General features: G+C 37.8%; 1 protein-coding gene across 4 annotated transcripts in view; it reads left to right on the plus strand.

The window, feature by feature from the left end:
• The window catches only part of LOC122105645 (amyloid beta precursor protein), a 211,365-nt gene that overhangs the window by 163,170 nt on the left and 20,308 nt on the right, over window positions 1-27,887 (plus strand). For all 4 annotated transcript variants that reach the window (XM_042676972.1, XM_042676973.1, XM_042676970.1 and 1 more), the window contains 2 exons: window positions 270-398; window positions 1,340-1,439. In XM_042676972.1, coding sequence (XP_042532906.1) covers window positions 270-398; window positions 1,340-1,439 — 229 coding nt within the window. The remainder of the gene's footprint in view (window positions 1-269; window positions 399-1,339; window positions 1,440-27,887) is intronic.

Raw genomic sequence — 27,887 nt, forward strand, 5'->3', positions numbered from 1 at the left:
ATGCACCTGTGATTCTTAAGAAAAATTTATGTAAGGATGGACACAAATAGTGAAAATGCTAAATACTCTCATAGAAATGAAGAATGACCGACCCATCTCAACAATTGCCTATTAAATAAAGGAGTGCAGCAGGAGAGGATTTGCCTGAAGAAAACTTGGAACATTTGTCCATCATGGAATAGATGAATCAGTGGGACCCCTGACCCAAAGCCAATGGAAGAAGTAATATTTCCAACTTGTAAAAAAGCTTCCTTATTTTTCTCTCAAAGCCTCATCATGTGTTCAACATGCTGAAGAAGTACGTCCGCGCTGAACAGAAAGACAGGCAGCATACCTTGAAGCATTTTGAACATGTGCGCATGGTGGATCCCAAGAAAGCTGCTCAGATCCGGTCCCAGGTAAGCACTGAGTATGAGAGTCGTTTGTAACTGAAGACGATTCTGGGTGCTTGCTTCTTGGATTAGTATGGGATCTTCAGGTATTTTCAGAGTACCTGTGGATGTTGGACTCCATGGCAAAAACTCTTTAGTGCCTGATAACTTCTAAAAGTTTATTTTCACCAGGCATAGTGGAGCATGCCTATACCCAAGAGATTGAAAGTTCAAGGCCAGTCGAGAGAGAGTACATAGTAAGACCTTGTCTTACAAATGTAGAAGTCTTATTTTAGAGCAACATTGTGGTTTGACATTTTCCAAATTATGTAAATAATAGAGAACATAAAACTTTTAACTCTTGACTGCAACTGATACTTAAATGAGTCATTTAAAAATGACCACTAAAAGAAAATTAAAGCCGTGTGAATTAAAACCTCTATAACTGGACTAGATTGTGGCAGTGTGTTACTACAGTATTGAGACTTACTGTGAAAATGTGAGGCCAAATTAAGCCCTGATATAATACATTCTATACTTTCTCCTTCCCTAAAGGTTAAAAAAACTGGGATCTACGTCTGGCAATCTGAAATTTTGTATTTCCTTGAATGGAATAATTTTCAAATACTTAAAGGTTGCATAAAAATCTGATCAAACTGAAATGTTCCTGTGTATTAGAAAGTTTGCAAAGAAATTTAAAAAAATACTGCTGCCATTTGAGACCTTAGAGTTCAGAGACACAGGTGGCACAGGTGTTCTTTTTAATTGACTTTAAAGGCATACAGTACAACTGCTGTAAGTCAAACCTGAGTTCAAAAGTTAGAGAAAAAAAAAGAACAAGTTAAATAAAGGTCTTCTAGTTGAACATTCTTGCAGTTTGGTTAGTTTGATTCTGGAAGCTTTTATCTGTCTGTAGATTATTCCTGTCTCAGAGGATGTTTACCTGGAGTTGTCTTGCTCCAATGCAGGTGATGACACACCTCCGTGTTATCTATGAACGCATGAATCAGTCTCTGTCTCTGCTCTATAATGTTCCTGCCGTGGCTGAAGAGATTCAGGATGAAGTTGGTAAGTAAACTGCCCATTTACATGTAAATAATTTTTTTGCCTGAAGGAGAAATTAGGGAAGTGAGTCCTTCTGCATGAGGAATGATCAGTGTTCAAAAAGTATCTTTGAGTTCAAAGAGCAAGTTGCCTTTGACAGTGAAACTCAGGAGTGATGGGCTAGCTCCTGCCCTGGTAAGTGCACTATTTGGTTTTTTTCTCCAGGCACGTATAATGTTGGAGTGTGTACCTTGAAATGATTTCTGACATTGAGGAGGTTATACTTATGTTCATTAAGTCACTGATCGACAAAAATACCACACATGTTCTCTAAACTAAATTATTGTTTAAACTTAAAAGATCACTGGGCTTATTTTGAAATAACCATAGTTCGCAAGAAGTTGGGAAAATAGAGACGAATAGCTTGAATTAAACACCTCTCCTTTGGGATGATGTCTTACATATCAATGGTTAGTGCCTTATCTAATCTAGAAAAATTCAGTGTGCCCACTTTCTTTTGTCTCCAGTTTCCCTAGTGATATATTCCATGTGAGTATTTCATTTCTATCCACCTGTAAAAAGATTAACTGTTACCTTCTACAAAAATCTCCTTAGTGTATACCTCACCAACTGCACAGATGAGAGTTGTCCTGATACATCTTTCAAAATAAAGCAAATGTTACTTTTGAATGCAGGGATTTGTTATGCAGGAATTAGTGTGTAGAAAATCAGTAAAAAAGCAATGTGTGCCTGGCATTTTCTTCTTTGTAAGGAATATTGTCTCTTTTTAGTTGAGCTGAAAATAGACATAGATTAAACAGTAATTCCTACTCTACCTGAAACCCTGTTGGAGCAGTTAGCTTGTGTTTTATAAGAAGTAAGACCAAGTAATTGCAGGTGCTGGTGGCTTATATCTGTAATCCTAATTACTCAGGAGTTTGAGATCTGGAGGATTATAGTTCAAAGGCACCCCAGGAAGAAAAATGTAAGAGACCCCAAAGTAAACAGCAAAAAGTCAAGCTGAAAAATGTGACTCAAGTGGTAGAGCACCAACTAACAAAGCAATCTGAGCTAGTGAGAGACCCTAAATTCAAACTCCAGTATTACTATTACTACTCCTACTAACAATAATAATAATAATAATAAATACCTAAGGAACTCAAGTTTAAAATTTTCTAGATGAATATGTTTGCCTTTTGTTATCTTAAGTCTGTTTTCATATGTGACTTCAATTGTGGTGGCATTTGGTAATACTAATGGGGGAAATAAGCCATTAAAAAGGACTATAAAGCCCTGCTCATTCCCTGTAATCCTAGCTACTCAGGAGGTTGAGATCTGAGGATCATGGTTCAAAGCTAGCCTGGGCAGGAAAGTCCATGAGACTCTTATCTCCCATAAAACCACTAGAAAATGGGAAGTGGCACTGTGGCTCAGCGATAGAGCGCTCGCCTTGAGCTGAAGAGTGCAGGGACAGCACCAAGGCCCAGAGTTCAAGCCCCACAACCGACAAAAAACAAAAAAGGACTATAAAGTTGATGAACTATTCCATTCATATTCAGTAATATGACTGACCCTTTCTGATTTCTAATTAATTCTTATTAGAGCTTTTCATTTGACAATATAGTACTGCTACCAGTATTAGTATTAGCTACCAGTGAGTCACAATCCAGATGGTGATTCAGATTAAATATTGAAAAATGCCCAAGAATAGGACAACCCAGTGAACTTCAAATCTCAGGACAAGGAAAACAGATAATTAAAATCATAGCTTTTTTCTTTTTTTGCTGGTCCTGGCCTGGGCACTATCCCTGAGCTCCTTTCTGCTCAAGACTAGCACTCTACCACTTGAGCCATAACGCCACTTCTGGTTTTCTGGTAAATAGAGATAAAAGTCTCACAGACTTTCCTGCCAGGGCTGGCTTCAAACCATGATCCTTAGATCTCAGCCTCCTGAGAAACTAGGATTATAAGCATGAACCACTGATTCCACACTCCTTTAAAAAAAATTAAAAAGACTCTGCCACTAGGTTGGATCAAGAAGATAAGCACCTCAAAAATATTTGTGTCTATTAAATGCACTGGACTCCTGAAGGAAAATCTTCTTTAAAAAAAAATAACTGTTTTATTTGAAATCATCAGCTCCTCAGTTTTGTAATGAAAAGAGAAGCATTTTCCTACAAAAAGAGAATCTTCCAGTATAGAACGTCTGTTAGTTAGGCATATGCACTCTTTAAGCTCCTAATACTAAAGCTAAGAGTACGCTCGCTAGATAGAATGGCTTTTCTGGGTTGACTTTAGTTGGCTTTCATAGTCTTTCTTCATTTGGAAGACTATCTGAAAAGAATTTTTCACCTGTAAGATATTTATGAGACAAGATTGGCTATGGGGATGCTATTTCAGCTAAGTGGCATTCAGGGGTTCTTATTCTTACTTTTGTAGGTGTTTGAAATTTTTTGTGTGTACTTTCTAAATAAGATCTTCATAGATTTCTTCCAGTTTGGAGCTTGTACTCTCTAATAGTCTCTCAGTTCATCCTTTATCATAGTCTGATTTGCACTTGCATTTGCATCTGCCATTTTTCCCCATAATCAAACTTTAGGTATGGTATCATTAAGTACAAATAAGGAGAAAAACTAGAATTCAAAGCAAAAGGGAAAAACTAGAATTCTAGGCAGAAGAACAAGATGTGAAAATACCTGCAAATGAACATCCTTTGTTATAACTGTTAGAATGTGTTTAATGGAGTCAAATATCTGGAGAGAAATACAGTGGTTTCATTAAATGAAATGGTGGCAGGTTCTTTTTGGATGAAAGGTTTTTAATAGTCTGAGGAACTATACTGTGTTTCTTTAGTGATGGAGTTACATCTACTTTGGCGAATTAAACTTCAAATTAGAATTCTCTATCATGGGCAAAAAGAAGAAGAAAGGAGCGTGGCTAGAAAGAACGAATGTGGGGATAAAGGTAGAAGCTGGATTCAAGTTTATGAGGATAAATAAATTATGGATAGAGCACAAGGCTCACTCAGTGTGCCAGTGAATTCTGGCCCTGATCTCTTTTTCCCTTTGTGGTGCTTCCCTGAGGCATCCCATCTGTTTGTGCTGCTTTTGTACTAATCACAGTAAATCGCTAAACTCCTACTAACTCCACTAAATTCCCCAAACTGTAGGGCTAGCAACAGCTTGTCTGCTGAGTCCCAGTGCCGTGTTCTAAACTACCAGAATATCTCAGTTCTTTGAAACCACATCAGTGAGGAACTCACTGTATCCTTCTAGAAATTTATTTGTTTTACACTCTATTGTGGATTTTCCCAATGGAACTAAATTTACCCATGCCTCCTCCCTTTCCCTCAGCCATGATTTCTTACCAGCCTCGACTTATATGTTCTCTTCCTCCCTGCTCTGCTCATCCATCATCTTACCTAAGGTCTTGTCCTCCTCACATCATCTCACTGCATTCCCAGTGGGTCACCCTACCCTTACCTCATATTGGACCTCTCCCACCAACCCCAGTGTTTCCTCTGCAGGTCTGCCAGAGCTTCCTACCAAAATATGAGTAACAACTCCATATGGTTTTTCTTTCTTGAAAAGTTGAAAGCCTCAAGAAGCAACCAAAATGCTCATGTTCCTATAAACCCTTCTTCAATTGCATAGGGAGTGAAAAGGACTATTGGATGTTTCAGTTGGCAGCCACATAGTGAACTAGTGAGTGTTTTCTGTGATGTCAGTGGGCCAGAGTCTTAATGAAAGTCAGACATTCTACACCTCAGTCACAGAGCCAGGCACTGGGTTGTCTTCAGTATTCAAAGAACTTTCTTGTGTTTCACACAAAGCAAAATAAGAGTGAATGACTGTGTTAGAGAGTTCAGTGATCCTATCTTCTTAGGGTGGTGGACCCTTACTGGTCAGCACAAATGTTTAAAAAAAGGATAATAAAGGTGGTAGGACTGAAGCTAAGGTCTGCCTGAGCGACAGATCCAGGTTCTCTCTGACACCCATCCTCCTCTTAGGTTGAATTTTCTCCTATTTGACCTCAGTATTCACCATGTTGGTTAACCACCTCTCACACTATATTCTTTATTTAATATTTAATGTATCTAACCAACGTTTCATCCTGAGAGCTCTTATGGCATCCATATGTCTATCATATTTGCCACAGGATTCAACAAGAATTCTGGTCCTACGTATTAGTATTGTAGACAAAGGGTTGAAGTAGTTTCTAGGCTTCGATGTAGATGCTCGTCAAATTAGACTGATTCTATTGTTCCTTCATAATCCTAAAGACCTCATAAACTCTTTACTTGGTACCTGGTATACATACTGCATAAAACAATTCTCTTTCTCTTACCATAAGATTCTCTAGAGTTGTTAATTCCTGTTTTAATAATTATGTTTTCTGATTTGACTATCCTGTGAATTTTCAAAACTGCTGTTAGTTTTTTATAAGTGGTTTGTCATTTATTGTTTTATATCTTCTGCTTCAGTTTGAATTATTGTATGTAGGTTCCTGGAAAACAATCATTTATTACTTAATGTTTTTCCTTTTTAAAATCATCTATTTGCATATAGATGATGATGTTTCCTTGCTAATAAAGACTTAGGGCATTGTCTGTAGGAGGGAGAAATTCCCTAATCTATTTTAAACAGCTGTTTAGGGCTTTTATATTTTTCATTTCACAAATGAGTCATTATCTTAATGAAGATATGGCTCCTCTTCAATGTCCATATTCTGCTTGAAATTGTCTTCTAACCCTCCAAAAAGGCAGAATCCCCTCTTCTCAACCTTTGCTTTGTCAACTTATCTTAAAATGATTGGTATTCTTTTGCCTTTTGTAATCTTCCTTAAATCTATGCAAAATGTACTCTGTTCTACTGTGGTGCTGTTTTTCTCAGAGTGCTTCATTTTGCATCTACCTCGAGGCTAAGAGTATTGTAGCTCTCAATTCAGATATGGCTGTTTAACAGAATGGTGTAATGACATATTTATGAGATAGGCAATAGAAAGACATTCCCAGTTTTTCTTTTCTCAATCAAAATTAATAAAAACACAATTATAAACTAGATGCAAGAAGGATCTAGCCGAACAAATCCATGGCTAATGGGATTAGATTTGAAAGATGTAGCAGGGGATCAAGAAACTTGCATTTAATAAGAGAATGTGCTGTGGCCTCTTGATAAAGTTTTCCACTCTGAAGGAAAAATGCACCATGCTTATTTCAAAGACAGTGGTTCCATTTTCTATATCTAATAAGGCTATTGATTTTGTGGGGAGAGGGGATGAATGAATCTAGACTGGACTAGGTTTAAAACAGAATATTTATGACACTTCCCAGTCCCACAAAATAGAATGTTTCAGACTACTGAAAAGTATAAATAACCTCATTTTGTAATTACAAACTTAAAAAGAGAATTCAGGGGGAAAATACATAAAAGCAAATAAAGTGAGAAAGTTGTCAATTTATTCTGCTCATATTGTTCATTTTTCTTATGAAGTGACTTTTGGATATGTGTAGATTTTACAGCTGACTTAGCATTTGCAGACAGTGTTTATTCAGATGGTAAACAACTCCAGGCATTTTCTACTGTTTCTTTTAAAATATTCTCAGAACATTTCATTCATATTTTCCCCAATATTAATGAGATAATTGGCATGAATTATTTGACTTCTTTCATCTAAATCTTTTTAACCTTCTCCAATCAAGGCAGTTAGTCTTCCAAAAGAAAACCTATTTTATTGATTTAAAATGCATTGTTAAGTGAATTGGGCCTTTATACAAAATGTTTTCATCTTCAAAATTGGATGTATGAATTTGGAAGGCACCCCAATTTTCTGGCCAGCTGAATGATATGTTATAATGTCTCCAGATAGCAAGATAGATGGGTAAATGGCATTGCTATCATTCCCCTGTCTTCCCAGTTGGGAATTTCTGCAGTCTGTCCTAGGGACCATCACGTATTAACCATTCATATTACACATACTGTCTAGTAGAGTGGCTTGCATTTCTCTATGCTTTGTTTAAAGGTAATATTTTGTTCTCCTTTGCTTGCTTAGCAGTTTATGACTTCCATAAATATAGAGTCTATGTCATCCAGATGATGTGATATTAATTGATAAGGATCTTAAAAGTGGACATGTAAATCATCAGATTTCCTGGATGATTTTCATAGTTTTCCATTCTGTCAAGCAAATATCTTCATTATTATGCATTTTAAAAATACAGTTTCTGGGAAAAATAATGTCCAAAATGGTTGAGTTTCTTTGTTTTTTTTTTGGTTTAAATAACCACTATCTCTACCATTCTGATAGTAAATTTGTTACCATTAATATACATAATTGAATACAATATATTGGTCTCATTTACCCAGCTCAGATAGACATTGACAAGTATTAGATAACTTAAACTTCAGACACATTTGTGGTCAATTATTTTGCTTAGTCCAAATAAATAAATAAGTCATATCTGCTCAGATTATGTGCCAAGTTCTAAATTGGATTATTTGTATTTTTGTAAGAGTTCATTATATATTCTGGATCATCTTACCAAATATTTGATTTGCAATAAGTTTTCCCACTCTGAAGGGATTTTTGGCTTTATTGATAACATCATTTAGGCATGAATATATTTTTAAATTTTGAGGAATCCTAATTGGTTGCTTATTCTCTTGTTGTCACTTTGTATTATGTAGAAGAGAACATTTTTTAATCGAAAATCACAAGGACTTATACTTACTTTTTACTTCCAAAATATTTATCATTTTAGCTCTTCCCATTCATTAAACCTTTGATTTGTATATGGTGTAAGTTAAGAATCTAACTTCAATTTTTCTTTCTGTGTGTGTGGGGGCGGTGGGAGGGGTGTAAGTGTATGTGTGTGTATGTGTGAATGTGTGATTAATTGGAGATAAGAGTCTGATAAGAGTCCTGCCCATGCTGGCTTCAAACTGCAATCCTCAGATCTCAGCCTCATGAGTAACTGGGATTACAGGCATGAGCCACCTGTGCCCCACTTAACAGCATTCTTTTTCATGTAGCTATCAGTATTCCAACACAATTTGTTGAAAAAGACTACACTATTCTTTCTTGATTGAATGATCTTCACACCTATGCTGGAATTTCCTTATACTGAATTCTGTTCTCATTGTGTTAATACTGTAATAATATGTTTGGCAATTTCAGGTATCAATCTAGTCCTCTTTTTTAAGATTAGTTTGACTATCCAAGGTGCCTTGAACTTTTTTTATTGCTGTTCTTGTTGTTACTGGGGCTTAGACTCAGAGCTTCACACTCTTGCTCACCTTGTTTGTTCACACTCTACCTCTTGAGCTATGCCTCCAGCCCAGTATTTTGCTGGCTTATTAGCGATGGAGTCTGGCAGACATTTCTAGCCAGGCTGGCTTCAAACCAGAGTCCTCAGATCTCAGCCTCCCAAGTCACTTAGAAACACAGGCGTGAACCACCAATGTTCAGCTGTTCATAGGAATTTTAAGGCCTTTTTCCCTTGTTCTGTTGTTGTTTAAGAATTGCTATTGTAATTTTTAAGTGAAATTTGAATCACACTGTAAATGTATTATAAAACTGCACTTGATAAACTATAGCGTAACTGTGAGATGATTCCACCGTGACTTCCATTTAAGAAGGTGAATATTTAGAAGCAGCAAGACAATTGATTTAGCGTGATGTTGCCTTTTAAAGTTTTGGTGATTGATAAGGAATGGCTTTGAGAACTTTCAACTGTGGTGGCAGTAATACAACAGTAGTTTTTGCCCATGTTTATGCCCAGACTTTATTTGCCTGTGTAGGGGTATGGGTATCCCAATCAGTTGGGCAAAGCCTTCGCACGGTTTCCCACACCAGGCTGCCACAGCCTACAGTGATCGAGTGCTGTTGCTGTTCTAAAGTTATTCTCATCTTACCCTCTCTTATGTGTGGCTCACGAATTTGGAACAAAAATTTAAAAGAAAAAAACAACAACAAAAAACAAAAATGGGTGGGGAGTGAAAACAGACCATAGTGGTGGCAGCAGGACTATTTCCTGGCATTCAACACTACAACAGATGTGTCCTAATTTTTTTGTGGAATCTCGGGAATGACAATGATTTGGGACTGTCATAAAGGCTGGTTATCCTATTTTTTACAAGCAGATGCCTTCAAGGTTCATTTTTATACAGAAGAGAAAAAAAATTGAGGTGATGTTCACCACCGAGAACATAGAGATGAATCCAAATGAAGATTAATTTTGAAATAGGTTTCCACATAGAGCTAAGGCTGAGAAAAATTTGTTTCCATGAGTCAGACATTGAAAGCAATGATAATCTGCCTCTTACTGTTCATCTTAGAAACAAATTTCATGTTGTAGTCCCTGAACAAGCACCATTATTCTTTGTTAATAGTTCTTATATTCCATGCGATCTAGGCTGCTTTAAATAATCATAGAAAGTGAGATAAAATATTTCACCAAATATCATAGATTTGCCAGGTGTCGGTGATTCGTGCTTATAATCCTAGTTACTCAAGAGGCTGAGATCCAGAGAATAACAGTTTGAAGCCTACTTGGGCTGAAAAGTTCAAGAGACTATCTAGCCAGTGAAAATGCATGTGGTTTGGAAGCAAGGAGTCTCCCTTATAATTCAGGCATGTGTCTGAGTTAATCTATCTCTTTTACACTTGTCATCATCATTTCTAGGGTCACAGGTTCCTGCTACCATGCCCATATTTCTTCCACTGAGATGGAGGCCCATAGACTTTTCTGCTTGGGTTGGCCTTAAACCACAATCCTCCCAGTCTCAGCCTCCTGCATAGTTTGATATGGACAGGCTTGTTGTAGACTTTTTCTTACAGTACATTCAGTATTTGTGTAGGTGAGTGTGCCAATCCTGGGGCTTGAACTCAGGACCTGGGCACTCTCCTTGAGCCTGTCACTCCAGGCTGGCAGTCTCCCACTTGAGCCACATCTCCACTTCCAACTTTTTTTAATGGTTAATTCGAGATGAAAGTCTCATAGACTTTCATAAAAGGGCTGGCTTTAACCATGATCCTCAGGTCATGTAGCTATGATTACAGCTATGAGCCATGGCACCTGGCTTACTATGCTTTTTTTTTTAAAGTATACATCAAGTAAAACAGTGCTTAGGACCAAAAATGTTTCAGAGTTCAGAATGTTTCAAATTTTGGAAATTTTTTGTAGATTTTACTATCACTAATGCAAAAATTTAATTTAAAAAAAAGTCTGAAAAACTCAAGGTGTTGAGAATTTGAGTTTAGAGCATTTCAGATTTTCAGATTAGACATGCTGAACCAGTACTGAAAATCTTTGGAGCCAAGCAATCCAATTTAAGGGCTTTAGGATATTAACAAGAACAGAAGTCACATTATAACTTTTCTACTAAGCATCCACCTGCACAGTTTCCAGACTGCTAATGGCAATGCCAGTGATCATGAAGAAAATGGAAGCTGCTTCAAGAAAAGGAGAAATAGAGGGGACTGTGGAGGGATGAGGTAGGGAATCTTGGTAATCCATAGTGAGGCCCTGCCAGATATAATTTAGAACTGATAGGCTATCTCTGCTTCATCTCCCTATCCCATCTTTTTGGCAGAAAACTAGTGTGTTGACTCTTGATTTTTTTTTTTCCATCTTGAGTGAGAAGCTTCTTCATTCTTAAAGTATAGTACTTCCTTCAGGTGTAGGATGAAAAATTAAAGCAAGACTAGATTAAATCACAGTCATTAAGGAACAGAGAGAAGTCAATTATTGTATGAAAATATGAAGGAAGACAGCGTTCTGGTGATCTTTGATATAAAGGGAAGTACTGGCTTCCTTCCCACATTCATCTGGGCCTGCATGCTGGGCCAGTAGCTCTTCAAGGGAATGTGAAAATGGTGTGGAACCTTCTTGCTTTTCCAATTAAGGGTTCTGGGTGATTAAGTAGCTTGATCAAAATGTTCTAAAAATGCCTAATACTTGGGCTTCCTGGTATCTTGTCAAAGCTGTACAGAAATTAAAGTGGGTCTCTAGCTGGGATGAGATGCTTTTCCTTCAACAAAAAAATAGGGACAATATAGTAGAATAAGAAGCCCTCTATGGAAATCATTGGTAAACTAAGTTCATAGGAAACTTCTTGTATTCCTGTAAGTCTTTTTTTGCCAAGTTGACATGGTACGTTTCTATGTGTCTTTAGTGAATCTGACTTGTGTCTGAGTTATTGCAGAAGAGAAAAGTGAATTCTGCTTCCAGTGCGCTTTACTCCTTTCCAGATGTGGAAAGCTACAGGCTTATACTCCATTTACAAGCAAAAAGAAGTTGCTGGTGGAAGAAAGTACAGCATGGTCCAGTTAATACTAAGGTCTGGAGGGGTGACTTGTGAATGGCTTTTGTTGAAAAATCTCTGGCAATTTTGGGCAGAAGATGAACTGAAAGTGATTATAGTCTTCTCCTGAACAGTCAGTGCAATTGTAGCAACATGTCAGGTTTTTTTTTTAAAAAAGGCTAAAATGAAAGCTACTATTCCTGACTGGCTCCTTAAGATCTAAAAATTATATCTAACCTAAGCCCTATGGATCAACTTTAGACTGCTCAGAACAAAAAACAAATTTATAGAGCTTCATTATTAAACCTATTTTTCCAAATTATATTTTGGCTATTGACCTAGCTAGCCCTTCTGAAATTACTCAGTTGTCTGTTTACCTGCATCAGCGTTTTTGAAGAGAAAGATATTTGTGGCATCTCTTCCTCTTCTTGTAAAAATGCTGTGCTTTTGAATTATGACCCCCACCCTTCTGACCTCACTCAACATTTAATGATTTTCATTAAGGCCCTCTCTCCAGTACAGTGGTCTTGAGGGCTAGGCTTTCAATATTTAATTTCAAGGGGATACAATTCAGCTCAGTCACCCTCTTGGATAGATCTGGTATAGCTCTTCTTCATTCTTCACATATTATCTATTTAGCACGTGTGTTTTTTTTTATTTTTTTTATTGAAAGGAATTCAAAGGAAGCCATGTTTTTACTAGTTCTATACATGGTATCAAAACTAAGAAATGTGGTTTGAATGTTTCCTTCAAAGCTTATATTGATGTATAATTGTGCTCATGATGGTTGGAAAAACTGATCGGATCTCAGGGAAAACCTTGTGGAAGCATTATTGGCATTATCATGGAGCTGGTTAATTATTGCCAGGATGGGCTCCTTATGCACAAATGAATTCTGTCTGAATTTCTCTCCTCCTTTTATAGCTGTGAACTTGCCTTTGGTCATGTAACAACACCACACAGAGACCCTCACCAAAAGCCAGTATAATGTTCTTAACCTTCACAGCTCCAGAACTATTGGCCAAGTCTCTATTCTTTGCAGATTACCCAATTTTGATTTTACAACACAAAATGGACTAAGAACTCTTATTTAGATGTTGCTACTAAAACTCTTATTCCATCAGGTATTATATTCCCAGCCATCCAAATGACACACAAGAATAAGAGCATGTTTTAGACTTGTTGAAATTTTGAATTTTTTTTTTTTTTTTTGGCTAAGACTCAATTTGTTGAATGTGAGTCCTAAAATTGACATTGAACCATTAAATTTTAGAGATTATTCCATCTACACCACCTCACTAAATTTAGTTACTGGACATAAGTATGACAGGGACTTCTTTCTGGCATTGGAGCTGGTGGTGTTTTCATCACACTGGGATTAGCAAAACCTGAAACCTGCCAGGCATTTGCCACCCATTTTGCTGCCAGAGACAGCTCAGCTCCTGGCTTCTTGGAGAGGAAATGACATAACCTCCGTGTTTACAAGGTGTCTGAAACTGAGGCCCCTCTACTTCCTTGCCAAGTTGAAGGATTGACACTGGCATCCAATATTCTCAGTCTTACCAGGATCAGGTCAGAAGAAAATGAATATGTTTTCTCGAAAGGGCATTAAAAGAGAGAAACGAAGAGCTGTAATAAAGGAATGTTTGATTGCTAGCAAAAGGTTTTCTGGGGTTTGGGAGAGAAAAACTTGTATACCAAAAGGGCCAGATTAGACAGCTCTGCTCCCCAATCTACTAAACTCAGCCTTGAATAAGATTCACTAAGAAACCATATTACTCCACGGCATTTATTATTACCAGAAATGGTTGTCCAAAAGCAAGTAGTTAATATTCCTCTTCATGAGCAGCACATTGGTTTCCTAAGCCTGCTGGAACTCATTATCGTATTGTGGGTAGCCTAAACCATCAAAACCCTCTTATCCCAGCCTTCCCCAGGGAAAAAGTTTAAAAGCAAGGTATTGGCAGGTCCATCTCTCACTGAAGGCTTTAGGGGAGAGTGCGTTCCAGAACATTGTATTGCTTTTGGTGCTGCAGAGTCTACTTGGTCTTCCTTTGGGTTGTTAGATGACCTCTCATGACCTGCCTCCATCTTCACGTGGTGTCATTCTACCATGTCTCCCCTTTGGTGTCTTTTCATCTGTGACTCAGCGCATCCCACCACACCACGGCCTCATCTTATCTGTAACATTTGTGAAGACCCTGTTACAAATAAGGTTACATTTGATTTGTTTTCTTTGCTTTGAATTCTGAGCATCTGAAATGTTGTCCAAGATTCTTTCTCGAATGCTATCAAATTCCAATCAAAGAACTACATATCTTGAATTTGTTCCCTCTTCATTTAAAAAAATAATTTCCGTATTTAATTGGCACCAGATTGTGAAAGGTTTGGATTGCTTTGCTTTTTCTTGAGGCTGATGAATGAGAAAATTCGTAAATCGTGGCTGTTTTAATTAGCTAGGGTTAATTAATGTTTACCACACTTAGAAGATGAAAAGACATGTATAAATGCACTGTAATATGAATCATTTTTCAATTTATTGTGGATGCCTAAAGTATATTTGAATAAAGATTGTTTGTATCACACTTGGCTTTAGAAAAATAATATTCCAGCACTGTGGTAATTATGAGAGTTCTAAACTTTTTGATGTATTAAACACATATTATTGAAGGTGATCATGATCTAATTGTACCTATTTAGAGAAAGGTAGTTTCTTTTTTGTAGTTTTAAGTTGAAATGTTTTAAAGAAGAGGAAGTGAAGAAACATTAACTATACTGACTTAAAATAATAGTTTACAGTAACTTTTTTAAGGAAAACAGATTATGCGAATCCTGTGATCACTTTCAGCAAATCATAGGAATTTGTGTAATGTCTTTTGCTGGGGCTGAAAATACAACCATCAGTAATGGTTTGGAGAGAGCTCCCATAGGAAGAGGGTCCAAGGAGAATTAATTTCAGCTCCTTCTCTCCGAAGGAACTCCAAACCCAGGTCTTATATAAAATGATAGTAGCATTTACATGTAGTCTATGCACATTCTCTTATATGTTTTAAATTGTTGCTGGATTCCCTATGATACTTAACCCAATTTGTATATAGTTGTTATACTGTACTGTTTAGAGAATAATGAAAAAATAAGTTTGTACATGTTCAATACAAATTCAGTGAGATTTTTTTCCAAGATTGGCTTAATACATAAACTTCAGAGCACATGATAGAGAGGGCAAACCATACATCCATGGAACTCAGTTTTTACCCCCCACATGCACACCACCACCAAAAGTAGTACTAGTCCCCTCATGGTGAGAGAATATCCCATCCCATCCAGCAGGGTAATTTTCAGCATGTTGACTGAAACACCACACACACACACACATACACACACTCTCTCTCTCTCTCTGTCTTTCTCTCTCTCTCTCCCTCTCTCTCTCTCTTTCTGTCTCTCTGTCTCTCTCTGTCTCTCTTTGTCTCTCTCTGTTTCTGTCTCTGTCTCTCTCTCTTTCTCTCTCTCTCTCTGACCAGACTCCCAAGATAACTAAAGCAGCACTGGCCACCATCATGCTATCCCCATTTCCTGTTAACATTATCTACAGGGAGTATAATCTTTGACATCAAATCCTCAAAACAGCAGAAAGAGGATAAGTGTGCTCTACTTTTGACCTCCTACACATACTCTCCTTTGTTCTTAGTATGCTAATATTAAAATTTGAGGGATAGTATTGAGGTATGAACTCAGAGTCTTATGCTTGCTAGGTAGGTGCTCTTTCTGTCACTTGAGCCATGACTCTATCTAACCTCATAACTCTTTTTTGGATTTTGTGGTGGTACTAGGGTTTGAAGTCAGGTCCTCATGATTATTAAGCTAACACACTACCTACCACTTGAATCATGCTTTCTGATTTTTTTTCACAGACCCATAACTCTTTATTTAGAAAAAAAATACCTACTGACAACCACCAACCTGATTTTATTGTGCTAAGCCCTGTAATTGGACACTGTAAAGGGTTCTCAGCAAAAACATAGCACTTGATGCTGGGTAGAACTGTTGACTACTGTATTCAATTAAATTAAATCCCTTGGAGCTAATGAAATGTAGACTTTTTCTGCTAGTATCAGAAAGCACTGTTTGTTTCTAGTGCTTACCTGTTTGGGCATAGACATGATCTTTCCAACGACTTATCTCCACGGGCTCCAGGACTTAATAACAGAGTCCTAACAAACTCAACAACACATCTAAACAGAATGTCTTTCCTCCTTCACATCTACTCTTCCCATAGTCAAAACTGAGGTGGGAATTCTAATGTTTATCCATGATCCTTACAGTGGTTCTGCCCTGTCCCAGACACAGCCACCACACCATCAGCAAAGTGCCCACTATCCTTCCTTTTGTCACTTTCTGAAATATCTTTCTGATCCTGTCATTTCTTGCCCAATTTTAATATTATCCTGTTGTTTCTTAAAAACCTCCGTGTTCCTCTCCATACTTTTTTTTTAAATCTTGTTGATGAACCACAGAATTTCTAGTCTGGGAATTTGGCTTGAATAATCATGGTGCCAATCAGCGTATTCCTCTGCCTTCAAGATATCCCACAAGCTTAACCTTTACTGTGTCTAAACTACTTTCTCTTGTCATTTCCTTATACCCAGTAGCTCCTAGGCAGTTATTCTTTGTAGTATGGTAGATGCATTTGCATCTGCTAGGACAATTATCTCTCACTGTATTAGTCAGATTTGTGTTGTGATGAAGTACCAGAGGCAGCTACATTTCGAAAGGAAAAATACTCATTTAGATTACAACTTTGGGGGTTGAGAGCCTAAGATCAAGTAGTCCCATAATCCCCTTAAGGACACACTCCCAATTTCCCAAAGACCTCCCACCAGGCCTGCCCCCTAAAGGACCCACCACCTCCCAGTATCTCCATCCTGCTAGCGAACCTTTACATGTGGACCATTGGGCAACACATTAAACCATTACAGGCACTGTATCCCACAACTCAGTCTTGTTCCTTTCCTTCTTCCCATGTCCCTACCATAGCACTTCTGACTAGCTTATTCTGCTGACTATGAGTTCTGTGATTTAAAGGCTCAATTGGTTATGCCTGGCATAGCTGATTTCTGGGAGATGTTGGATTGGTCAGCAGATAGATGAATGCATGACATCACCTGTAAAGTGGTTGGATTTTCCTGAGTTCCAGATTATTTTCCTTTTCCTTCAGCTTCTTTCACTTCTGTACATTATGAACCTTCCTAAAGAAAGACACTTTCTATCTATCACTAATTCCCAAACACCAAGCCCTTATACTTGTAGGCCTGATTTTCCTATTCATTGTTTTGTGAGCACACAAAGAAACTAATGCAGAAAAGACCATCACCATATCTAATATTGTTGAGTTGAAAGCAAGTTTTGTGTTTACAAAAAAAGAACAAATAGGCCAGTGTATAGAAGAGCACAGAGCTTCGTTTTTAATCTGCATAAATTAACATTTGAAATGCACTATTATGTATACAAAAATGATGTTCTGAGTGTAGAAACAAAGCCCATCCTCCATTACGATGAAATATTCATTTATGCAAATTTTACCCACTTTATAATTGTTTGCGAAAGTCTTTTAAACTCTTTGGGTGAGACTAACTATGTAGGAAGTTGAAAATCTTTCCATCATGAGCTCACCAGCCTTACTCATGACTTAATATAAAATTCTAAAACTGAACACTTACCAGCATGGATCAGTTATGTATGGAGTGATCTTTGGTCCTGAGGAGGAGGGCTGTTTCCCATTCCATTCCTTTGCTACCTTCAGTCAGACAGAATTCTTTGAGCTTGGGAGAGAGTGTTGGTCAGGCAGGACCCCCACACACATACATTTGTTCCTGTCAGACAGGACGCAACAGGCAGGACACCACTCTCTGAGACTCAGTGTGTTACATCCACAGCCTGCACACTGATGTCGTGCAGTACCCGTGTCTAGCACAGTCCCGTTCTCTCTCCTATGCCACTGAAGTTACAAATTGGAGCCGAAATCACTATGTGGGCAAGTGAGATCCTGGTCTTTATTTGAAATAAAAGTAATGTCTCCATTTCTGCCAGCTGTCTGTTAACTGGCTCAGAGCTCAGGCAGAGAATAGAGGGCTGTACAGATTGATGTACAAAATATCTCCAACCCTAACAATGAAGGAGTATCAGGGAATCTTGGGCTTCAGTTGTTTACTGTCTCCTGAATATTTTTGTCTTTACAAAGATGTATACAGCCACATGAAACTTGTCATTTGAATTTTCCCTTTTACTTAGCCTCACAAAAAAGCATTGCCCATTTTTCAAAATGAAATGTGACATTGTCCATAATATAGTCAACCTCACGTTTCACTTTTTCCATTCACTCAGTATCTTGAACTTGTCTAAATGTTAAAGTAAGCAAAGGTACCTACCAATTAGGCAGAAGCACCTCACTGGAAATTGAATGTTTAAAAGCTAAGGAGTGGAACTGGTGATGAATTTTTCCATGTAAGCTCATCCATCTCCATCTTCAAACCTAATGATCCAATTCCAAGGCCATAGAATGTCTCAGTAACCTCAACAGAAGTTTTTTTCATTAGCCACTTGCATAAAAATTAGATAAAGAAAAATGAGGGTCTGCAAAAGATGAAAGAATTAATTTTGAAAAGATAAAACCATTTAAATGATAAAGCTTGCCTCTTGATTATCCCTGGTGATGGGTTTACAGATGAATTACTACTATTCCTATTTTGTACTGAATAGTTATGCCTATAATTTGTAGCATCAGATTTTTTATACCTATATGAATGAATATAGAATCACAGTGAAATCAGCCTTACCACAGAGGTTATGCTCATTAACCACAGTGTGAAGAGAGAATTCCACATGATGACCTTGAAAATCCTAAGATCAGCCCTCAAAGGCAAGTCTCTCAGCCAGCCCAAGTTTCTTCTCTGTCATCTGATGAGTCAACTGTCTTTTAGGTTAGGACCATATGAATTGATTATGCTGTGTTTTCACTATAAATTGAAAACTGGAAAATAATTCAGACATATATAGACTTAAGCCTACAATGCCTATAATATTATGAATTGATTATGATGTGTTTTCACTATAAATTGAAAATGAAAATATTTAGACATACATAGACTTAAGCCTACAATGTCTACAATATTATTTCTTTTATTTCAAGAAAATTTTATAAAAAAAAGAAAATTTTATATTTTCAAATTTATATTTTAAAAATACTAAATCCTATTTTTTGTTTTGTCTCCTCCTTAAACTGCAGGGACTTTTGAGCTAGCTCAGCTTTTGCTGACTAATTGGAGAGTGAGAGCTGGACGCCAGTGGCTCACACCTGTAATCCTAGCTACTTAGGAGGCTGAGCTCTGAGGATCACAGTTCAAAGCCAGCCCAGGCAGGAAAAGCCTTGAAATTCTTATCTCCAATTAACCACCAAAAAAAAACAGAAGTGGCGCTGTGGCTCAAGTGGTAGAGCACTTGCCTTGAGCTGAAGAGTTGAGGGACAAGCACTCAGGCCCAGAGTTCAAGCCCCACAACTGAGCAAAAAGAAATTCAAGACTGAATCTTAGGGACTTTTCTGCCCAGGCTGGTTTTGAACTTCCATCCTTCAGTTTTATAGCCTTCTGAGTAGATGCCACTGGCATCTGACTACTGTTATTCTTTAACAAGTACAATAACAGGCTTTATGATTCATGCCTGTTACTCCTCTATGCAGAGGCATAAGTAAGAAATCATAGTCCAGGGCTTTCTGGGAAAAACACTAGATCCTATGTCAAAATAAAATAAGGACAAGAAGTGTAATATGATGAATCCATTACACACACACACACACACAAACACACACACACACACACATACACACACACACACACACACACACACACACACACACACAGAAAAGGGCTGATGGCCTAAGTCAACTGGTATAGTCCCATGGATCAAATGGTACAGTATCAACCTAGCAAGTGCAAAGTCCTGAGTTCAAACCCCAGTACCACCAAAACCAAAAAATAAGTTGTAGATATTATGGCTCCTTGTAGCTAAATTCTTCAGTATGTATTTTTCCAAAGCAAGGACAAGTATATGAGAATTACAGCCTCAAAGCAACATACTTTCACAGATTATTTTTCTAGTGTGCAGATTTGCCTTGTAGTCTGTATCAGGTTGCTGACAACCATGTTTGAATAAGACTATTTCATGTAGAAGGGAATAAGATCAGGACATTGGTACAAGTCACACAAAGAAAAATTAATTAATTATAAATTAATCTGCTTTTATATGCCAAAAAGCCTGACTGGCTTTTATCTTCATTTCTGGCAGATGCCACTGGTAGAGCCAAGTTGTTTGATGTAGGAGTTTGAAGCCAAAAGAAACTCCGTGTAAAAGCCAGTTGATATGTCAGAGAATTGTCACTTGAAATCAGTAGTAATTTTACAAGTAATATACAGCCTTGTTTGTGTCCCCTCTGAGGACAGTTTCAAAGCATTTAAGACTCTGTAGCCAGGAAAACTACTAAACAAAAATAAACCCAGATTTAGACATGGAGTCTGAATTTTAACTCTGGGAGATTTTCAAGATTGATAATGTCACTAAAAATAAGAGTCCTGTCCTGGTTTTCTAGAAGTCAAGATCAAGATTACACTTGTGATATAGTATTACTTGGTGACAAAATGTCTATACATTCCTCCCCTCATCCCCACCCCCACCCGCCTTAGAAAACAAAGCCTCCTACTTTTCAAAGTAAGAGCTCTTTCACTCCAGGCCACTGAAGGATCATCACCGCCTCATGTTGTAGATGAGGAAGGATATTTGGTGAGATTGATTCTGCATTCTTCTAAAAGGAGTTGAAATTATTTTGAATGTGAGGTGGAGGTGATGGAACCTAGTGGTGGTTCCTATAACAATTGTACTCAGGCCATTCTTCTGAGAATGGAGAGGCTGAAGTAGGAGGCAGTGTTCCAGGGGAAAAGCACATTAATGAGAAGGAATGGCAAACAAGTGATGGGGGAAGAGTTCACTTGCTTAGAGAGAGGAGCCTCATGTGGCTGTGCTGTAATTTAGTCTGCCTTTGCTGTTCTGTGCTTGAGAAACTCTAGGGTTATAAACTAGACCTCGCCATCTTAATTTGTTCCTATTTAAAAAAATAAATATGTTACGTGCTAATGGCTCATGCCTGTAATCCTAGCTACTCCGGAGACGAGATCTTAGGATCGCTATTCAACACCAACCCAGGCAGGAAAAGTCCATGAGACTTTTATCCCCAATAACAACAAAATGCCAGAAGTGAAGCTGTGGCTCTCGGAGCAGAGTGCTAGCTTTGAGCCAAAGAAGCTTAGGGACCCCAACCAGGCCCTGAGTTTGAGCCCCAGGACTGGCAAAAATAGATTGAAAAAATAAAATAAATCCTATCAAAATAATACTTTCTAAAAAACTATTACAAAAACTTGAAATTTTTCTCAATGTCATGGTAGATGCCAATCATTCATTCCAGCTCTTGGGATATAGAAGCACGAAGCTTGAGACCAGCTTAGGGGTACACAGCTAGACCTTGTCTTAAAAAAAACAAAAGGCTAAGATGATCGTGAGTAAAGCATGCTCAGGGCCCTGAGTTCCATCCCCAGCACATCCAGTAGGACAAAGAAAAAAATAAAAAGGAATTTTCAGAGACGTGTGGGAAGAGTGCAGTAGGAATCAGAATACTTGGGAATCAGTACCAAACTACTACTTGATAATTTAAACCTACTCTCACCGTCCAGCCATTCAGCTCTCTTCATAAGGATTACTGTGGGTATCACATGAATCTATGGATCCTGACATGGACAGCATCATGATCACTTGGCTGAGGTGCCAAGCATCTATAGATGTGCATGGTGGTAGCATGTACTAAATGAAACATGATCTCTTGAAGACTTTGTTGGGCCTCCCTCCAGACAGCCTTAAAAGCAGCTGCTGTTCCATTGAACCTCATGAGTAAGTGCAAGCCCAGGAGGAAACTATTCTAGTATGCTCTAAGAGGCTTTTGTGGTGACCATGCTCTGCCCTTTGACGTACTTTCTTACTCTCAGAGTTTGCACAACACTATTTCCTGAACACTTCCTGAATACTTGGCTTTCTGCCACACAAATGGTCTGGCGCAAGAGGAAACCCATAACCAGTCTTTGCTTTCCTGCGGCTTTCTGGATGAGACACGTAACTGTGAATGAGGCAACAAAGTGGCTTGGGTCCACAGAACAAACCTTTAAAGTGTAAACACTTAAGAGTTTTAAAGTGAAGTTTTCTCTTGATAATATGCCTTTTTGACCATACTTCTACCTTTTTGTTTCCAGTGTTCTTTTCTGAGAAATTTTTGTTGTTTTGTTTTGTTTACTTTTATTTTGTTCGTCGGTACTGGGGATTGAACTCAGGGTCTAGGTGCTGTCCCTTAGCATTTTCACTTAATGCTGCCACTCTACCACTTGAGCCACAGCTCCATTTCTGATTTCTTGCCGGTTAATTGGAGATAAGAGTCTTACACACTTTCCTCCCCAGGCTGGCTTTGAACTCTCAGATCTCAGCCTCCTAGGTAGCTAGCTTTACATCCATGAGCCACCAGAACACAGTTTCGGTGGAGTTTTTGGTGGCGGTGGTAGTGGTGGTTGTCATTTATGAAGGGATAGTGAGGCCATTGCATGGTGGTATCTTTGAATAACTCATGGCTGTAGTCAGCATGATAGAGAGAAGGCCTTAGACTGAAGCATGGGTAAGCATCACCTGCTGGTTACCATTTCTATGTGAACTGCAAATATAAATTTCTTAGACCTGGGTGGGACCTGAGATTCTGCATTTCTATACAGCAAGAGTTGAAATAATAGAATTTAAGTAAAAGGAACTGCTAAAGACCATCCAGATAACCAGCCCAGATGTTATGTTGGAAGACCATAAGGAGTTTCAGAGGCATGGAGATCTTGAACACAATAAACAGCAGAGCTCTTAGATACCAATCCTAGAATCAGACATGCCCAGAACCTCAGTTGTAAAATTAAATCTGATCTCATAGTTCTGGCATGGGCAGAATGCCTAGAATGGATGAGGACTGATTTATAGTGGATCTTCTTGATAGGGAAAGATAACCTCCCTTTTACAAATACTTCTAATGCAACTGGGGTGGAGCAGGAGGGCACTGCACATCCTGTGGGGTGCAATGTGTGAACCTCAGTCCTTTCCACCAAGCATATAAGCAAATACCTATTGAGATGATAAGAAATGGTCATATGAGAAGCCCCTGCTGGACAAATTTAAAAGTAAGTTCTCATTTGGGATGGAAGTTGGAGATAAGTATTTTTCCACCAGGAATCAGAAAGAACACAATCTAGAGAATAAAAATAGAATGGAAATGAAAGTTTGATCTTAGATGAAAGGAGCTACAAGAAACCATGAAGTAAATATTCTTCCCTATTCCAAGCATGTTTAATATATGGAGCAGGTCTTTCAGTAATAACAAGTAATTATGGAGCTTATAAGGAGAGATGTATGGTATTTTCTTGAAACCTAAATCGAGCTTTTTAAATCTTCAGAAGGAATTCCAACAATAGGTTAATAATTTTAAAAATAGTAGGTTGAATTTTACAGAATTAGTTTCCCTAATACAGTTTTTTTATTGTCAAGGTGATGTGCAGAGGGGTTACATTTACATAAGTAAGGTAATAAATACATTTCTTTTCTAACTTGTTACAAGTCCTTTCATTTCAATGCATAATCATGGCTGTCTATTGCTTTAAAAAGAAATAGTTTAGCTATTTGAAGATGAAATTACTATTGAGTGTCTCTGTTGATGTTGTTTTCTTTGAAGTCTTTTAAATGTTTTCAAAGATAGCTAAATGGTTGGGTTTTTCTTTTTTCTGTTTACTCTAAATATGTCTAAATACATTCTAAAAACATTTTCCAGAGAATAAGTTCATGGGGCTCATGGTATGTTTTAATATTTGAAACTACCTCCATTACTTAAACCGTAGATTAAATATTGCCATCAATGAACTCAGTTAAATATTCCTGCTTATTATAAACTTCAAATGTCAAGTAACTGGTGTTACAGAAAATCTTTAATTCCAGAAGTAATTGATATAATTCTGAGCAAAAGAAAATGGCTTTTAGGAACAAGATTAAAGAAAGAAATGAATGTAATTTCTTAGTTTAATATAGCAGTGGGCAAATGTAGGTGCCTAAAAAGCTTTGGAAATCCCCAACATAGGCTATCCAAGCATTGTAATACAACATGAAATTAATGCATATAAAAGAATTATCTATCTGGGCCTTGAACAAATAGAAGGTGGTTTCTTTCTGTATGATTAATGTCACCTCAGCAGTTAGAGATACAGTCTCATTTAAAGTGAGCAGTGAGGTAATAATAGCCTCTGCCTGTTGGGCCACAAGTAGAAGTATGTAGCACCAGTTTATAGCTGGTAAGATCCTGAGCTTTTAATATCAGAAGGTAACTGAGTGCCTTAGATAGTTTATGATCCCTAAATTGAGTCTTAACACAGTTAATGGTAATCCATCAAATTTATCTTCTTTTTTTCCCCCCCCTTAAACCACACTAACTTTATTGTTTGGCCAGGAGTGGTTATTTCTAAATCTCCTATGTGAATCTAACATAAGAATTTGTGCAAATAAAAGAAAGGAAATCCCTCCCCCACGGTATACCCCTGTTTTCACTGTATTTGATGTTGGTATAATTTAGGGAGGGGAAGGGAAAAAACAAATTGTTTAAATAGGGATGCAAGTTGACCCATTGCAACAATGAGATGTACAAGACGCTATGTCAAAAAACGAACTTTACAATTTAGGCCGGGGGAGGGGGGGGCGGGGAGGGGGTGGAATGAAGTTGTGGAGATGGGAGGACAGGGATGGTAGGGGAAAAACAAAGGAGGAGGCAGCAATGCTTGATAAGAAATGTACTCATTACCTTGCTCATGTAATTGTAACCCCTCTGTGCAGTATTTTCACAATAAAAAAACATTTTAAAAAAAGAAAGGAAAGAAGGAAGAAAAGAAAAGAAGAAAGGCCAAGTGCTTTTCACTGGGATAAAAAAAAAGTCCATTTTTTAGAATATTTTATCCTTTGACTTGAATTTCCTGAAATTAGTATAATAAACCAGAAAATTCAGTATTTTGGTGCCCAGCGGGAGGAAATTACTTGCCAATGGTGTAAGACATAAAAGAGAAAAGAGGTATCATTACCTCAGCCTAAAATGACCCATGGATATTCTATAAAAGAAAAGCCGACTCAAGATTATCCAAATGTAAGATTTTCTTCTAGCATTGTTCCATATCCTGCTTTTTACTGCCAAGAGCTAAGATGGCCTAGGATCTCTCTCCATCTGTCTGTCTCAGGATGCCTATTTGGAAGACAAAAGCAATAATGATTTCCACGGGGATGAATTATAAGTCAGCTTACAACATCCCCCTTTCTTTCCACCCCTGCCCCCCACAAAGTTACTGGTTACTATCTTTACTCCATAAATGACCACCGTAATGGTAACATCAAGAGTCAGTCCCTCTTCTGATCCTGTGAAAGGCAAAAATAGAAGGGACTAAGTGCATGGAGATTAATCTTATGTCACCTTCGACTTGGATTTCAGCACTGGCGCTTACTGGACATAAGATCTTCAGTTTCTCACTTGGTTTTTTTTGCCTGTTTTGGAAGGAGAGTCAAAAGTGAGAATGAATTGGAGAGATGCTTTAAAGAATCCAGATAATTTAGATGTGTAGAGATAGACTGCCCCGTAGTTGGAACAGAAAAGAAAGGTATTATGCTGGGTTCTCAAGCTGTTCAGCCTTGACAGTTAGCTGTAGACAGCCAGGAACTATGAGTTGCATGGCTGAAAATAAGGAGTGGGCTTAGAACATGAAAAAGAAAAAAATTAGCTAGGAGAGCTTTGTATTGCTATCACAGAATATCTGAGACTGGGTAGTTTAGAAACAACAACAACAACAAAAAAAAATCTCACAGTTTAGAAATAGACACTAGTAGGTTTGGTGTTTGCTGAGAGCCTAGTCTTTCCACTTCCAAAATGGCACCTTGCTATTGCATCCTCTCAAAAAAACAAATCCTGTGTCATAATAAACAGGACAGAAGAGAGCCAGAGCCCAAGCTACTTCCCTTCAGCCTTTTCCTGAGACATTAATCCATTCATCAAAGTGGAGCCCTCAAGACTTACTCTGATCCCAACAGGCCACACCTTTTATAACTACATATGAATACGTTTCAGCATGTGAATTGTGTAGGACATTCAGACCACAGCAGGTTATAAGGAAACTTGCTGTTATCTCACAAAGAGTAATTCTGATCCAAAGTGGGAAGAAGGATTGGGATGGGAGAACCCAAAACTGGAATTTAAAAGGTGATAGTAGTGTTAAGTTTGAGTCATGGATGGTTTGAAAGTGTCGAGGCTGAGCTTAGGGAAATGGTTCTTCCATGTTTAGAACATGGAAAGGCACAGGGTTATGGTGTGGCTCAAGTGATAGAGCGCTTGCCTGCTTCAGTACTGAAGAAGCAGGAAATGAGAAGGCATAATGGAGAAGAGGCCTGAGTTCAGCTCTGTCTACTAAGTTCATAGATCAGACCAAGGACAAGTTAATAGATAGCAGATACATAAAACTGTCTGTACTGTATTATATTTCTTGGAATATATAGAGTTGTTTAGGAACATGATGGAAAAGAAAGACAGTACTATGAATGCAAAACATTAAAACTTCCCAATTGTGGGAAGAATGCATGTGATAGAAAAATACCACAGACTTTAAGACCCACATGGCCCAGGTGTAACCATGAGCCCACTAGCTAGCAAAAGCTCTTGTCTGCCAGACACTGATGCCTGTAATCCTAGCTACTCAAGAGGCTGAGATCTGAGGATCACAGGAAAGTTCATGGGACTCTTATCTCCAGTTAACCACCAGAAAACTGGAAGTGGAACTGTGGCTCCAAGTGGTAGAGTGTTAGCCTTGAGCAAAAAAGCTCAGAGACAGCACCTAATCTCTGAGTTCAAGCTGCATGACCAACCAAAAAAAGAAAAAAAGTTCTTTCCTACTAAGGTGATGTGTTTATACCAATAATTGTTCCAGAATAACCTATCTTTGGGATAGTGTTTAACTATCCCAGTCATGAGCATAAGAGTTATAAATCTGTGATATACATTCCCATTTAATTTATTAAATCAGACATTGGCTAAGTTACTAGCTTTTATCTGTGACTCTGTAAGATGGGAAAAAACTTGGAAAGAAATCTAATGGGGATCTTTTATGTATTGAGGAAAGGTCATCACAAGCATCAAATACTGCATTTTAGAGTGATGTTACAATGAATAGGTAAAGGTTGTAACTCAAGTTATACTTCAAAAGGACTGCTTTGCTCAGGATTCTGTCATTTAAAATAATCTCTTGCAATAAAACTGACTCTGTAGAAGGGTGTTAATTGCCTGCTTTACTACTGGCACATCAGATTGCTTTAATTGAGTGTTTGAACAGAATTTTTATTTTTTCAGATAAATTAGGGGGTTTGTGAACATAAAAGAGGATTTGAAGAATGGTAGTAAGCTGTTACAAATCAAATTTAAATCTTGGTTTTATTTTCTTCATTCTCTCTAGCATTAATACTCACTGATGGATGATTGTTTTGAAATAAATAATACAGTAAACCCTCAATACAAGTGTGATTAGAAAATGAGATATTCTAATTAATCAAATATTATTACTATATTGCTATATCTCTGATTTTTAAAAATGCAACAAAAATCTAGTGAGTCTGAGATAATAATGGAAGATGCACAAACCTTGTGATCATTTTATAAAGCAGTGATTACACCTGATTCAAAATTATAGACTATTTAAACAATATATATGTTTAATGAAATGTGTGATTCAGAGGTTTTTCACTAGGACACTTGAAGTTCAGATAAGTAAGTGCTATTCCATGATTGGCTTTGGTTTTGTGTTTTAAAAGGGGGGTTAATCACATCATTTTGGGGTGAGAAGCTGCAAAGAAGAAAGGCGAGATAATTTGGTCTCCACCCACACTGCAATACTGAGAAACCACAGTGGTTAGCCCCGTGAGGGCTGAGCACAGCTCTGTGTGTGCAGAACTACGTCTGGAAACACAAGCAAACTACTTACAGATC

Source organism: Dipodomys spectabilis, unplaced genomic scaffold, assembly GCF_019054845.1.
Source record: "Dipodomys spectabilis isolate Male_0828 unplaced genomic scaffold, ASM1905484v1 ptg000032l, whole genome shotgun sequence".
Taxonomy (NCBI): domain Eukaryota; kingdom Metazoa; phylum Chordata; class Mammalia; order Rodentia; family Heteromyidae; genus Dipodomys; species Dipodomys spectabilis.